Consider the following 13,368-nt stretch of genomic DNA (forward strand, 5'->3'; position numbering starts at 1 on the left):
TCGGCGAAAAACCGAGAGCTAATTTCGTCAACTTACCGCGAAAGCGAGACACGCTGTTAGGACAATACTGCTGACGAACATTCCGCTGAAACCGACGAGCAGCAAAGTTTTCCTACCGGCTTTTTCCACCAGCACAAGAGACACCAGTGTCATGAGTACGTTGACACCGCTGGTTCCAAGGGTCGCGTACTGGGCCGATATCGGGTCGAGACCAGCGGCTCTGAATATGTTTGTTGAGAATATCATCACGGCGTTTATACCGCAGAACTGTTGGGCGAGCATAATCACTATCGATATTATTATCGGAATTCTGAGTGCCGAATTGACGAATAATTCCCGCAGCGTCACCGTCGGAATCATCTTAAGCGACTCGTATTCGGCTCGCATTTCTTCCATCTCATCGTGAACTTCGATCGTGCCACGGAGCCAGGCCAGGGCTGAAAAACAGCGAAAAAAATATTGGTCAGTATATCTGTGCGGTTTAACTTGTAGATAATAATTACGATTTCTCAAAACTGTGATAATTTGAAAAATCGTTCGACGTGATGCTTCGGTTTCATCTATACCTGTCTATAGGGCCGCTCTTCATACGGCATTTCGCCAGAACGTCCTTTTTTAATTACGGTACTTTGTAGATTTACGGCTAGGTAAGCATTTTTGTAAGAAATAGAACAAAATAAAATGCTTTATGAATTAAAAACCATATTATTTTAGAAAAAATTGCAATAGATCCAGTTGACTTTGTATGGGTTGGTGAAAAAATAATTGATTCGTTACACGACTTTTCGTTTTATGGCCAACTTTTCCGTAACGTATCTAGGCCGTAAAGCGATGTATGGGTATTGTATTGACTTTGATTTTTGTCTTTTTGTTAATTACAGGTGATTAATGTCTGGCCGATTTACGATCGGTGAATCCTCACCTTTCTGGGCCTTCAAATCCTGTCCCTTGCTAAGCAAAAGGTATTTCGGACTTTCCGGGCAAATAGGTAAAGTGGCGAGTTGAAATATCGCTGGAACGATCGTGAGGGAGAGAAGTAGAGGCCACTGCTCGGCTGTCCCGAGAAGTGTCTCCATTCCAAGGATTTGGGAAGTCAAGATCGAGATGGTGATGACCAGCTGATAAACGGTCCCGACCGCGCCCCGCAAATGAACCGGAGATATTTCTGCAAGATACATCGGTGCCAGGCCGGCATTTAGGCCCGAATTTATGCCTATGAAAAATCTGCCAATAATCAGCATCTCGTAGCTTCCGGCAGCCTTAGCCGGACCTTCGAACAGCACGGTGAGGAGGACCAGGACGTTGTTGGCTAGCAGGCCTCCCTTTCTGCCGAGTTTGTCCGCCACCACGCTGATCAGGGATCCGCCTATCATTCCACCGATGCAAAATATCGCAACTGCCGTAGACCATATTGTCGTCACCTCCGATTCCGTCGGACGAATATTCGTCCGATTTCCGTTCACGTCTGTTATCCACGCCGTAATAAGCTGCAAAGCAAAAGTCAATTCTTTATCTACTGCTCCACAAATTAGTCGACGTTTATTGCGTGATTTTACGCTATGTCTATGGCTTTTGAACTATTGCTACAGTCCCGACCTCGAGTTATAAAATGAGCGGTCTTATGACTGACGGGAATTGAATTCTGAATACTCATCTTCACGTAGATAACATTACAGCAGAACCATGATAAAAAGAAAACCTAAATCAAAGTTTAGTAACCTCTATAGTTAGCATGTAAAAAGTTTATATAAATCACGAAGATTACTTGTCGGTCATATTTATATATTATCTGCGTTTATGAGTCGGATTTTTCATCGAGGCTTGCGAAACTTAGGCAGAGGTTTAACTTTTTCAATAAATAATTCATTACGAGTGAAATGTGGGTAAAAATGTAAAAATATCAAAAAATATAAATTTCTAAATCTCACCTTTTCCGGCGAATTCACAACTCCGGTGTTGTAACCGTGCTGGAAAGACGAGCCAAGGGCTGCGGCCGCAATAGCGAAAGCCAGGCGCCCATTGAGACCCTGAAACAATGAAAATACAGATGTTTGATTTGTTTTCGTGTATAATCAAGTGGTTAAACGAACTTAATTCTGCTCAGCGGCACTTTCTTGAAGTCGGTGTTGAAATTAAAATTAATTTCGCACATTTTTATTGTTTGCACATCTTGAAAATCAGTCTTGCATGGTTAACGATAAATATACCATGCGAGCTTTAAGATCATCACTTAGTCTTTTGGATTTATCGCAAATATACAGGTGTAACATACAACGGGTTGAAATCCTTTGTTTGTTCTTCAATAAATACATTCGCCCGAGGTTTGAAAAAGACAACTTGCATTGCACGTTTTGTAATCGAAACCTTCGACGTTTCCGCGACAATTTCCGCCTTTCAAATTCAACATTCATTCCCGCGTTGTCGACGTCGTTTCCTCTATACAAGTTACACATACAACCTACAGCAATAGCAGGAATATGTATAATTCAGTATATTCATAAATATTTCCTGATGACCGTCACTGATATTGAAACTGAATTTAATAAACGTGAGCGCCAAATGCAGACGAACGCGATCCTTTATACATCGGTTTCTCAGGTTTTCTTCTTCTGTCTTCTTTTTTTGTGCAAAAAGGGTGATTCAAGCGAAGTATACGATGTTCGGTTGATAGAAAGCGGCCGATCGATCGACTACGATGATACCCCGCGGAGGTAACCGACGGTGACGTCAACGGTCTTCTTTTCCATCAACCTAATGATTTCTAGGCATAATTACTGCACCTTCGTCTCAATAAGGGCACAAAACTTGACGAAACTATAAATCCGGAACACCTTCGCAATAGCCATGAATGATAAATAATAAATTTAAAAATAAAAAAAAAATAAATAAAAAACAAAATATAAAATATTGTCTGAATAATTGTACATGTCGACGACACGTATAAGGGACAAATCATTGAGTTGTCGGTTAATTTAATTAAAACGATAAGAATAAAAATTTCAGCTCACTGCGGATAACTTTCACCAGCATTGTTAAAATATATTTTTCGAATGTAAATTCTTCGAATCAAGGATCAATTATTATACCTATAAATAGAGTTTTCACGACACGGTACATATAAAACGAAAAATTACTTACCGATCTTTTAATGAACGGCATTTCTCGTCAAACGTTGAGAAAACAGTGCAGAGTAAACTGCGAATGTCAAGTGTATTATATTTTGTGCTGCGTGGCAGCAGGGGACTATAAAATCACGGAGTTTTGTTTTCTTCCTTATTCTCCTTCTTCAATTCACTCGAAATGTCTCACGCGATTTATTTCTTAGTCGTACAACTAAAAGTTTTCCAAAATCGACCTGTCGATTCAATGGTTTGTTTGTACGGAGTGTTGTACGGTTGTAGGACACGCGATGTGTACGTACAGCGAAACTGTATAAAAACGCGCGATTCTGGTTACGAAACGTGTGTGCGAAGACGAAATACGCGTTGCCGCCACGTGTTTCAGAGTTGGACTGACGGGAGGCTCGTCGCCGGCGATCCTTTATATCTGAAAGAGAAACTTACGCCTGGTCCAATCGCAGTCGCAGTTTCCACTGCACACCCAACGCACACCTTCCTCCACTCCGAACGACGACGTACGTGAGTTTTTAAAACCCAGTGCTCGCAAAGGCTTAACGGGTTAACACCGCGAAGTCTAGACACACCGAGTTATGCAGCAGCTCGATAAAGTGCAACGGTTAACGACTGGGTAATACCGCCACGTACGCAGATCCACGTGTAGGTAGGTATAATAATAAGATTACCTTAGACGCGGTGGAAAATCCTACGCAACGAGTGGCGAACCACTTGATTTTTCCGTGATACAAGCTTCAACGATAATTATATGCATGCTGATAAGTCGGTATACCGTAATAAATATGTATGTGCGTCAAGGCACCCTTCATGTGTGTCAATTACGAGATAAAAATAAAAGATGAAGGATCGATAGCCGAATTATATTAGAGTAGTAGGCGAAGTTGTTTGCTTTTTTACAAGGTCGCAGGACGCGCGCCTGATAACAACAGCTTCGATTCGAACGTCACGCGCATTGACGAAGGACGACAAAGTTCGTTTAACTCGGCGCAAAATGTTTCCGCGAAATTGAATTCGAAAGATCGTTTCTTGTGTCTTTCGTCGGTTGGGCTATTTTAATATTCTATAAATGCAATTCTTAAACTCAATGCATCGGGAAGTATTTGGTGGAAATTTCGCACGCGATGTCTTATAAAAATGGAAACGGGAAATGTCAAATCGCGCCTAAAGAGTGTAGAAATTCAGATTTTAGCTCAACTCAGCAATTAGTGCAAGAGTGCGTGCATGGAGAGCAACGTCGCTCCGTAGGATTAATTTTATCGTACCTTATATACGCGTATTTATAATCGCGGGCCCCGCGATCTAAGCAAAATTTGATACTTTGGTTATTGTATATGCGATAGTTGAATAAAACCTATGCCCGTGTCTGTAATACCGACGGATACGAGACGCGCGTAGATGTCACGAGATAGATAAATAAAACGTGTTTGCCAAAATGGCACAAAGACGAAGCAAGGTTAAATTTTGCTTGTTAATTCGTACGGGCAATTATTCGGCATATCAACGTCGGTAAATTGAAACACACCGAAGATTACGCCGCGTTGTCTGACGTCTTTGCCGTCTTTTATACACGCCCGGCTAGCGCTCGTATTAACGTGATTTGCACTTTTCAGACTTCCAGATTCAATTAATCCAGTGACTCGGTTCACGCCACGTAGAATAATTATTTTATCAATGATTCGGTGACCGTCCAGAATCCCCCTGCAACGAGTTCTCTCCGGATAAAATCTCGAGGACAAAATCACCCCGGACAAAATGTCCCCAAATAAATGAATAAATAACGGTACCGACATTAATAAGCGTATATTTGGGAAGGGAATTTTTTTCGGGTGAATTTTTTCAAGGGAAATATAGTGAAACTCGCGGCTTGAATGAAGAAACTAAACCGTAAATAAATCTTATTATAATACTTTCGGGGTAACGTCATCGAGATCTGTGACATAATCGATATATTTTACGACAATTGTTCGAACTACGAGGTTTCTCTAACCTTTAGTTTAAGTTTTAATATTTTCCTGTGTTGCATCTGCAGCCTATACAAACTTTTGCCGGAGCGTGTACTTATACTTATAACTTATATGTATATTATCATATACAGCAGCGCTCAAAAGTATTGTGATAATATGAAATTGAATGAAATTCGTTACTACTTTGACGAATCGTTTTCCTTACTTTTCTTTATTTTAACTTTATTTTCGGGCAATCGAGAGTTAGTTTTTTACAATTATGTAGGACATCGAATTTCTTTCAACAAATAATATTATTGATTTTTTTAGTTTATTCTTGCATGTAATTAACTCAATTACTATTTTTGTCAAAATACTTTTGAGCGCTATAAAAATTGGTTTTTTCTAAGTAAAGAAGAACGACAGATTTAACCGTCGATATAACGACGTCGTGGACCATAGAGTTTGGAAAACTATTATTATAATCGGCGACAATATGCTAATTATGATCTCATTTGTGGAAATTAAACCTGCAGCATAGCACAGATTGAAGGAACTTTTACAGATTGAAGATTGTCGACCTACAAGAGATAGGCTTGTGTGCACGTTAATAGCGTAATTGAATATATTTGCGGTGACGACGGAGGCGAGCTATCTGAAAAAATCAGGCTATCAGATATAAGTGTGCCGATTTAATTCTCCGTGGAATGCGGTGCGCACCTTGTTTGGTGAACGGGGTACAACCTGTGCAGTACAGGTATATGTATAGTGTTTCAAAATGTTGTTAGTTTATTGCGACAGAGCAATAGAACGGTAACCTGTCTGCATCTACGACGATATAAACGTTGCAGATTGACTGATAATTAAGCGTATTATATTGCACGTATAACGATTAATGTTAAGTATATTACAATGTATATAATAATAGTGTCGAGAACTTGTTTGTCATTGCAATGTAAAATTATATAGGGTATAATGTCAAAGTTACGCGTGTACGGTATTATTATATAATTTTAATACACTCAATTTCAATTCTAAGCAACTGATTATTTGAACAACATCGGAGTAAGTCCCATTGACCTATAATTATTTTATCAAAAAATTTTTACTGCTGCCAATTACTAACTAACGAAAACAAAAGTTAGATTTTGGATAAGGGCGATGGTTACGTATTTCTTGGCCGAATCCAAACTTTGTCATCTCGTCGAAATACTATAACAATATAATTTCACACATTAGATTATTTTTTATCAACTTACAATCTGAGGATAAAAAAACCTCTGTCTCACAAATGTTGTACATTAAGCTAATTAATATATGAATCGAGTGTGCTTGCCCGTTTTATTAAAATGGCGGAAAAACCGTACACGGAGTTTGAAATTCAGTTTGAAGAAAAAAAAAACGAATCACAAGAATTTGACTCTGTTAACTTAATTATTTGAAATTTTCGATCCCGACCTTCAATTAAATCGATGCACATCAGTTATCGGGAGTCAGTATCAATGAGAAAATATTGTAAAGGTTTGGTTCGTGACCTCTAAGCACCGGCAGAGGACGAGGGCCCGAGTTAACGCGAATCGTAGTTTCCAGACCTCGGTCGGACCCCGATTAGACCAGACGCAATGACGGGGAGAAAGAGAGAGAGAGAGAGAGAGAGAGAAGGAAAAAGGTAAAACCGAGAAAGAAGGAGAGGTGGAATAAAAGCAAAAAGCTAATGCAAACAAAAAAGGAAAGAAAAAAACCGTCGTCGAGGGGGAGCGCCGGTCGCCTCATGCGGCGACATTCCGCGCGACGCGACGGCTGCCGCGTCATCGTAACAGCAGAGCAACGGCACAGCTGCTGACGCGTGGAGGCTCGTCGAGTTGAGCCAATCGGCGTGAAGCAGCGCGCGCCATACCTCCGCGGCAACCAATCAGAGCTCGGCGACACACTTTCGCGTCGTGAAGGCGCGTCTGCGACCTCGGAGAGAAGTTATTGCTGCTCATAAAGTGACTAGGTTCACTTCGACGAGAATATACTCGAACGCGTTCAGCGCATGCGTTTGCGGCAATTATACCCGTGACGAAACGCTGGATGGAATATTAAACCTACACAATCTATGCGTGATGCGATTTGCACGTTTTTTCCCTATCTACGTGTGTAAATGATATAAAAGAACGTGAAATCCCGGTTGATTCATTTCATATATAAACGAACACCGCCGCCGAGATATCGAAGGATCATTATTTGCTAGCAATAAATTCGTCGAAATTAGATTATCTCTCTTCCGCATATTTGCGCACGTGGCGTCGCTGCTGCCTTTTCATATGTACAATATACGTATGTACATACGGATAGGCGTATGTATATATATAGGCGTGTTTCATGTGCGGTGTTTGCGCAGGGTTGCGCACTTTGGACGTTAAAATATTTACATCGTCATCGTTCGTTACCAAATATATCCTCATAAAGGACATTGAGTAAAATTTAGCAAATTACTAGGCAATGACATCAATTTATCTGATAGTTTATATAATAATTTTTCAACCTGAGGGACACATGTGTCGATACGCTGATTTGTATTAATACTGTTCATGATTTATTTTTTTCCAATTTGTTATACACAAATCGACGAACTGATTATCGATTATTCGTAAAAACGAATTTGCTCTTCTCGTTTTTAGTTACTCAATGTTTTTCGAATATGTATTTATGCGCCAAAGTGTCGGTAAAAAAGATGCAGATTATAGGATGGTAAAAAATTGATAACAATGTAGAAAGATCAGAAAATATAAATATCTCAATATCGAATTTTCAAAGACGGTGAAATATATTTGACAGAAATTTGAAATATACAAGAACTTTGAAGTATATAAAAGTTATTATGTACAGTAAGGTCAAATTATAGAAAGGTCAAGATACGTACATACATTTCAATTTTTTTGCTCCGGTATTCAGAATTTAAAAATTCTTTAAAATCGATTATCCCCACCTGTACGAATCGGCAAGAAGGATTCTGGTGGGGGGATTGGGGACAAAATATTATATTATACAGGGCGGATTATGCTGTGTGTGTCGGTAACAAAAGGCGAGTTAGCATATCGATCGCGAAATACTTGCTGCGTCTACCGCTTCGTCATACTTCGCAGCTATTGGTCGAATGGGAAAGGCTCGTCACGGCGACGCGACGTAGATAGATGTAGTGCACCGTACACGTATTTTAAATAATACCACATAACAGCTGTATACACGTCTGGCTGCACGTAGGCATGTTGTGGCTTTGGAGAAAGAAGGATCGCGACGTCGTTGAACGTTCGTTGTTACTAACGGGATTTACCACTGTACAAAGTTTGTTAGATGTATACAATAGAGAAAATAAATATATCTATAATATAGGTTATGTTTACACTTTCCTACATGCGCGTAAATTTCCAGAGGGAAACAACTTTCCCATTATAATTCGTGTTAAATAAATACGTTCTTTTCAAATGAATACTTTATTGTATATAACTGTAAACGATTATAATTCAGTGAATGAATTATTCTTGTTTCTACGTAACATTCATCATTTTACTCGAATTAGATGAAAACGAGAAAATTATTATCGCGATTTGTTAGCTACAATCATATTAATATTCTACTATATTTCTATGTACAAAATTCGATCGTTTTTGATTATCGATATCGATTTAAACATTACCGTGTTAAAGATAATTATACAATTTGATAAATCAAACTTAGTATATATTTGTGTTAGACGATGACGTAAATGCTGTACTTTAGTCCATGGACGGTACGCACTTGTGCATGTAAAAGAAACCTGTCCGCTATGCGAAAAACTCTCCGAATTAATGATAAAAACGTGTTTTTCATCTCTCTTATACTGTTTTACCCTTATAAAGTTGGTACACCCCAGAAGGATAAAATTATTTTCTTATCGCCTCGATTGCAGCTGTACAAAGGCTGAAATTTACTAATAAAGATCTAATCAACCTTTCTCTCATTACTACAAACTCTATAATAAACCGGAAATCAGCGGTCGAGCGTTTATTCAAATATGTTGCGTAGGACACGTTCAGCGTTTCGTACAAGCTACATTACGTATACAATATACATATATACCGTGAGTTTTTCTAGAATGGACTTGCCCGACAACTGCAACCTTGGAACTTGTCTAGTTTATAAGCATAGCCACCTTCGTAAAAATTTTACACTATTCTAGAAAATAGTGAGCCGGCCATTGTTAATGCACCAAGGATTACGGTTGACTGTCACTTGTTAACCTGTCGATTCTAGGGAATTTGTTCTTGTCGGAAAAGGTTTGCTTCAGGCTGGGAGAATGGATGTCGGCCAATCAAAATTAAGCAAGTTGAATTGCGCGCGCTACGAGCAGGTCGTTTCAAGAAGAACTCTCCGTATGAATATGTTCATGACACATGTCGTATGAATTTAAAATTCAAACTCTTGACGAGTTTGCGCGCGTCATTCACGAGGTGGAGACCTTTACATCGGCTATTCTGCATTTCAATTCGATATCTATATACGAGGCCTTCGTCTCTGTTAGCTGAGAAAAGTAAAACGTGTATAAAAAACGACGGTATGAAATACAATTTGAGAATATTCCGACGTTTCAGCGGTACAGCTATTTGTCAGTTTGAGGTTCTTCAAACTTCAAACTCCGTGCCTGTACATATATAACTATACATGTATAAAGTATACGACTCGAAAGTCGAATAATCATTACCCAGGAAATTTGAATTTCCGCCACGTCACGCGTTAACGTTCATTAATTCCTTCACATCTTTCGATGGATTTAAACGTGGGCTGCGCAAAATTCAGCAAAGGCTTATAGGTGTTAGGTGCAAATATGTATGATTTACATGTAATAAAATACTTGACCGACTGTCTATTGCATTCAACTTTTGGCTGAACGTGCAAAGAATTTCGTCCGTCGGAGTCGAGTTGATTGGCGTTATGAATTACGTTCTAAAATCACCTGTTATACGTTTGTCGCTGTAGCTAACTGCCGATGTATAAAAGTCAAGACTTATTATGTTGCAATTCCTATAAACCGTCGGCTCAGGACGACATTCAAAGATCATTATAAACTGCAGCAGAGAGCGGCACCGAAATCCAATCACTTGTAACGGCCGTGAACTTACAATAGCGTCTAGACGATATTATGCATGATTATAGTACGTCGAAAAAGAGACATCACGTACTTATTTGCTGTATGCATAATACAACGCGTAGCGAAATCGAATTTGAAGTTTTTTTCTTCATCTCACCATACTTTTCATGTATAAAAAATAATTATTTCTGTACATACAAGATTGAAAAGTGACCTTTATGATAAACATCAACATCATTAAGATTATTATTTAGGAGAGGAATGAATTTTCAAAATTTGCAGCCTGCAAAGAGTTTGATATGTTGTGTATGTACATGTAATATAACATAGTTACATGTAGAATGACCTCGCTGATATTCAATAACCGAGCGCTCTTATAAACAAGAGGTACAGTTGGCCCGCACACGCATCGCAAAGATATAGGTGTACATATAAAACTAATGTATGCCTTTACATTATTATGGGAGTTATAAGGTATACACTTGCAAAGTTTGAAGAAAAAATAAAACACAAGTTGACAAAGAAAATGGATGAGGAAAAAAATATGCAAAGATAATAACAACAATATCGTCAGTCATTCGATAAATTTGGAAGGAAATATGATCAAGCGAACGCTCACGGAGCGAATTGATGTGCATATCTGTATATGTATATGTATAATGGTATAAAATGGGAAACGGGATTCGTTCTGGACTCTGCTCTGCACTTTAGCCCACGCTTTGTCTGCCAGAGATAATTCTGCACTCATGTGTACGATAGCGAATTATTGTATTATACGCAGCATTCCTTGACTTCTCTACGCCGGTCAATGCTCCGTTGCAAGTTAGTTCTGATTTGAAAATTTAGCGTGTGATTGTTATACGCGAAGCTTCCGTACGTCGCTTCTTTCCCTGCCTCGTAGTGTTGAAAAATGAAATGAAAAGAGGTTGAAATTGGCGACGATGCATGGTTGCGAAATAAAATCGTTGTTATGGAACATTGTGCGATAAACCGTATAAGACTAAGTAATAAAGCGGAATATTGTTTTGCAAAAATTCAATTGATCATTAAACCATTAAAATGTTAATCGTCACACAAACGTTATTAATTTCAACCTCAGTATGTTACAAATGTAACGTGAAATATAAGTGCTTATAATTTGAGACGTTACCTGCGGATTTCTCAGAGGCATGGTTTGAATAGTGTCCAAATGTTCGCGTAGCTTCTCAAAGAGTCAGAATCAGAGTAAACGTTGGTCAGATACGTTTGACGAAAAAATAATCTACGAGTCTGCAGCTTCTCGATATAATATCTTCGTATTCTTCTCGCTTTCGTACGTGCACTAAATTATACAGAACGAACGTAAAAAACCTGAGACCGTTTCACATTGGCACTAAAAATTACGGAAGCAAGTATCGTCGATCTACCGCGACGGTGTTAACGCACGGATAAAATTGATCGATCGTTTTTCAGGTGTTGCTGGATCGCGTGTGATCGAGACGCGTGAAAACAGACGACGGATTCTCTGCTGCAACCGCTGCAACTGACGCGGATCGGTGGATCTGCGGATCGGTACGTATAATATACCCCCTGAAGCATGCGGCTGAAACTCCGGTTGGGGAGAAAAAAGCAACTACGTTATCAACGGACCGGCTCTGTAATACCGATACAGACTGAGCACGGTAGCTACTCAGTGTAATTATGACCGTGCACATGAGTGCGCAAACTTGTATATACCTGATTGTACGTAAAAAGCGCACATATACACTTCGGCTCCGTGAATCTTCCCTCCCACCTTCGCTACCTCCCTCCTCCTCACCTTTCGTTGCATGTATATACCTACAGACACGCAAGCACGAGCATCCTCAAACGAATATCGGAGTGTTTGCACGAGGCGTGCGCGCACACATGCACACACACTCGCTCCTCTCAGAGATATGGCCAATGTCTGTAATAAACGAAATTTTCGTTTTGGATATGGGTGTGGGTACAATCGTTATACCTATAAAGCTGTTGATCGGTTGACGATGAATCGAAAATTTTGTCTCTCGAGAGATAGGGCATCTACTACGCATTGTTAACGCGTGTATTTATATATATATATACATAGACGAAACAGATATATTATATTACACGACGGGATGTCGATGAATTATATAATGGGTGTATTATTCTAAGACGAATTATAAGTTGTTAGGTATTATTGAGAGACGGGTATGGGTATATTTTATAACAACGATCATCGTCGTCGTCATTATTCAGACATTATAACACATTGCGCTGTTGCGTATACACGCATGTGTGAAAATTTAAGCCACCGCCGCCACATCGCATCACACGGGCAAAGTTCAAAATAGCTACCTGATGTTCGATATGAATGTTGCATACGTGTACAATACGTACGTATGTACGTACGTCTCGGCTTTCCGCGCGCTTGAAAATACAGCTACGATTTATCAGCCGGTCGGATCTTAGCGCAAAATGTTTAATTAATCGCGCGTTAAATATTTCAAATCCTCGTATATTACGATATGTATAATATATAATATCGAGTTTGTCTTTGAGGATATTTCAGATTGTATGAAAACGTGTGATAGATTTTATCGATATTACGATCAATTGCTTTTTCAAACAACATTTCCAGTCTCGTTACAATCTGTCTCGTTTCTATACTCGGTTATCGCAATATTACCCAAATGGCGCCGTGCGATTTTTTTATGTTGACCACGGGTTGCCACGGGGTTATCGTTCGAGAAAGACCGGCAGACTCGAACAGCACCACCCACTGTTTACGTTACGCCATGCACAGTTAATTTGGATTGCAGCCAATATCACTTGCGCAAGATTTATCATTTTTTTTTTTTTTTTCCTTCAAAACTAGACGTTCGGACGATAACAATATCATTCCGAAAGCGATAATTATGGGTTATTTTCCATTGATTCGTACTTCAGAAGAAACGTATTCGAATTTCGTCAGTTTCACGCATTTTACGGTATATTCGATATTATGGATCGTTAAGTTTTTTATGCAAAAACTATCCGTGTATTTCTTTTTTTTTTTTTTCAACAGCCCGACTAATTTTCACTATAAGAAAGTTTTACTTGCAAAAACCTGGTGAAAATAAAAATTACGATAAATACAATGCTGACGTAGCATATTTGCGCGGCGTTACGTCACGCTGCGTAATAATTATTACACACA

The 13,368-nt window shown here is 39.1% G+C and overlaps 1 protein-coding gene across 4 annotated transcripts in view; it reads right to left on the reverse strand.

Annotated features, from left to right (window-relative positions):
• Nucleotides 1-13,368, reverse strand: part of LOC124179421 (solute carrier family 2, facilitated glucose transporter member 4-like) — a 34,697-nt gene that overhangs the window by 2,738 nt on the left and 18,591 nt on the right. For 2 of the 4 annotated variants that reach the window (XM_046563761.1, XM_046563763.1), the window contains 3 exons: nucleotides 1,929-2,027; nucleotides 923-1,487; nucleotides 37-437 (listed from right to left, as the gene is read on the reverse strand). In XM_046563761.1, the coding sequence (XP_046419717.1) occupies nucleotides 37-437; nucleotides 923-1,487; nucleotides 1,929-2,027 (1,065 nt within the window). Of the gene's footprint in view, nucleotides 1-36; nucleotides 438-922; nucleotides 1,488-1,928; nucleotides 2,028-3,138; nucleotides 3,520-11,337; nucleotides 11,711-13,368 lie in introns of those variants that run through there. The other 2 variants (XM_046563764.1, XM_046563765.1) reach the window with 2 other exon arrangements.

Source organism: Neodiprion fabricii, chromosome 4 (assembly GCF_021155785.1).
Source record: "Neodiprion fabricii isolate iyNeoFabr1 chromosome 4, iyNeoFabr1.1, whole genome shotgun sequence".
NCBI classification, from domain to species: Eukaryota; Metazoa; Arthropoda; class Insecta; order Hymenoptera; family Diprionidae; genus Neodiprion; species Neodiprion fabricii.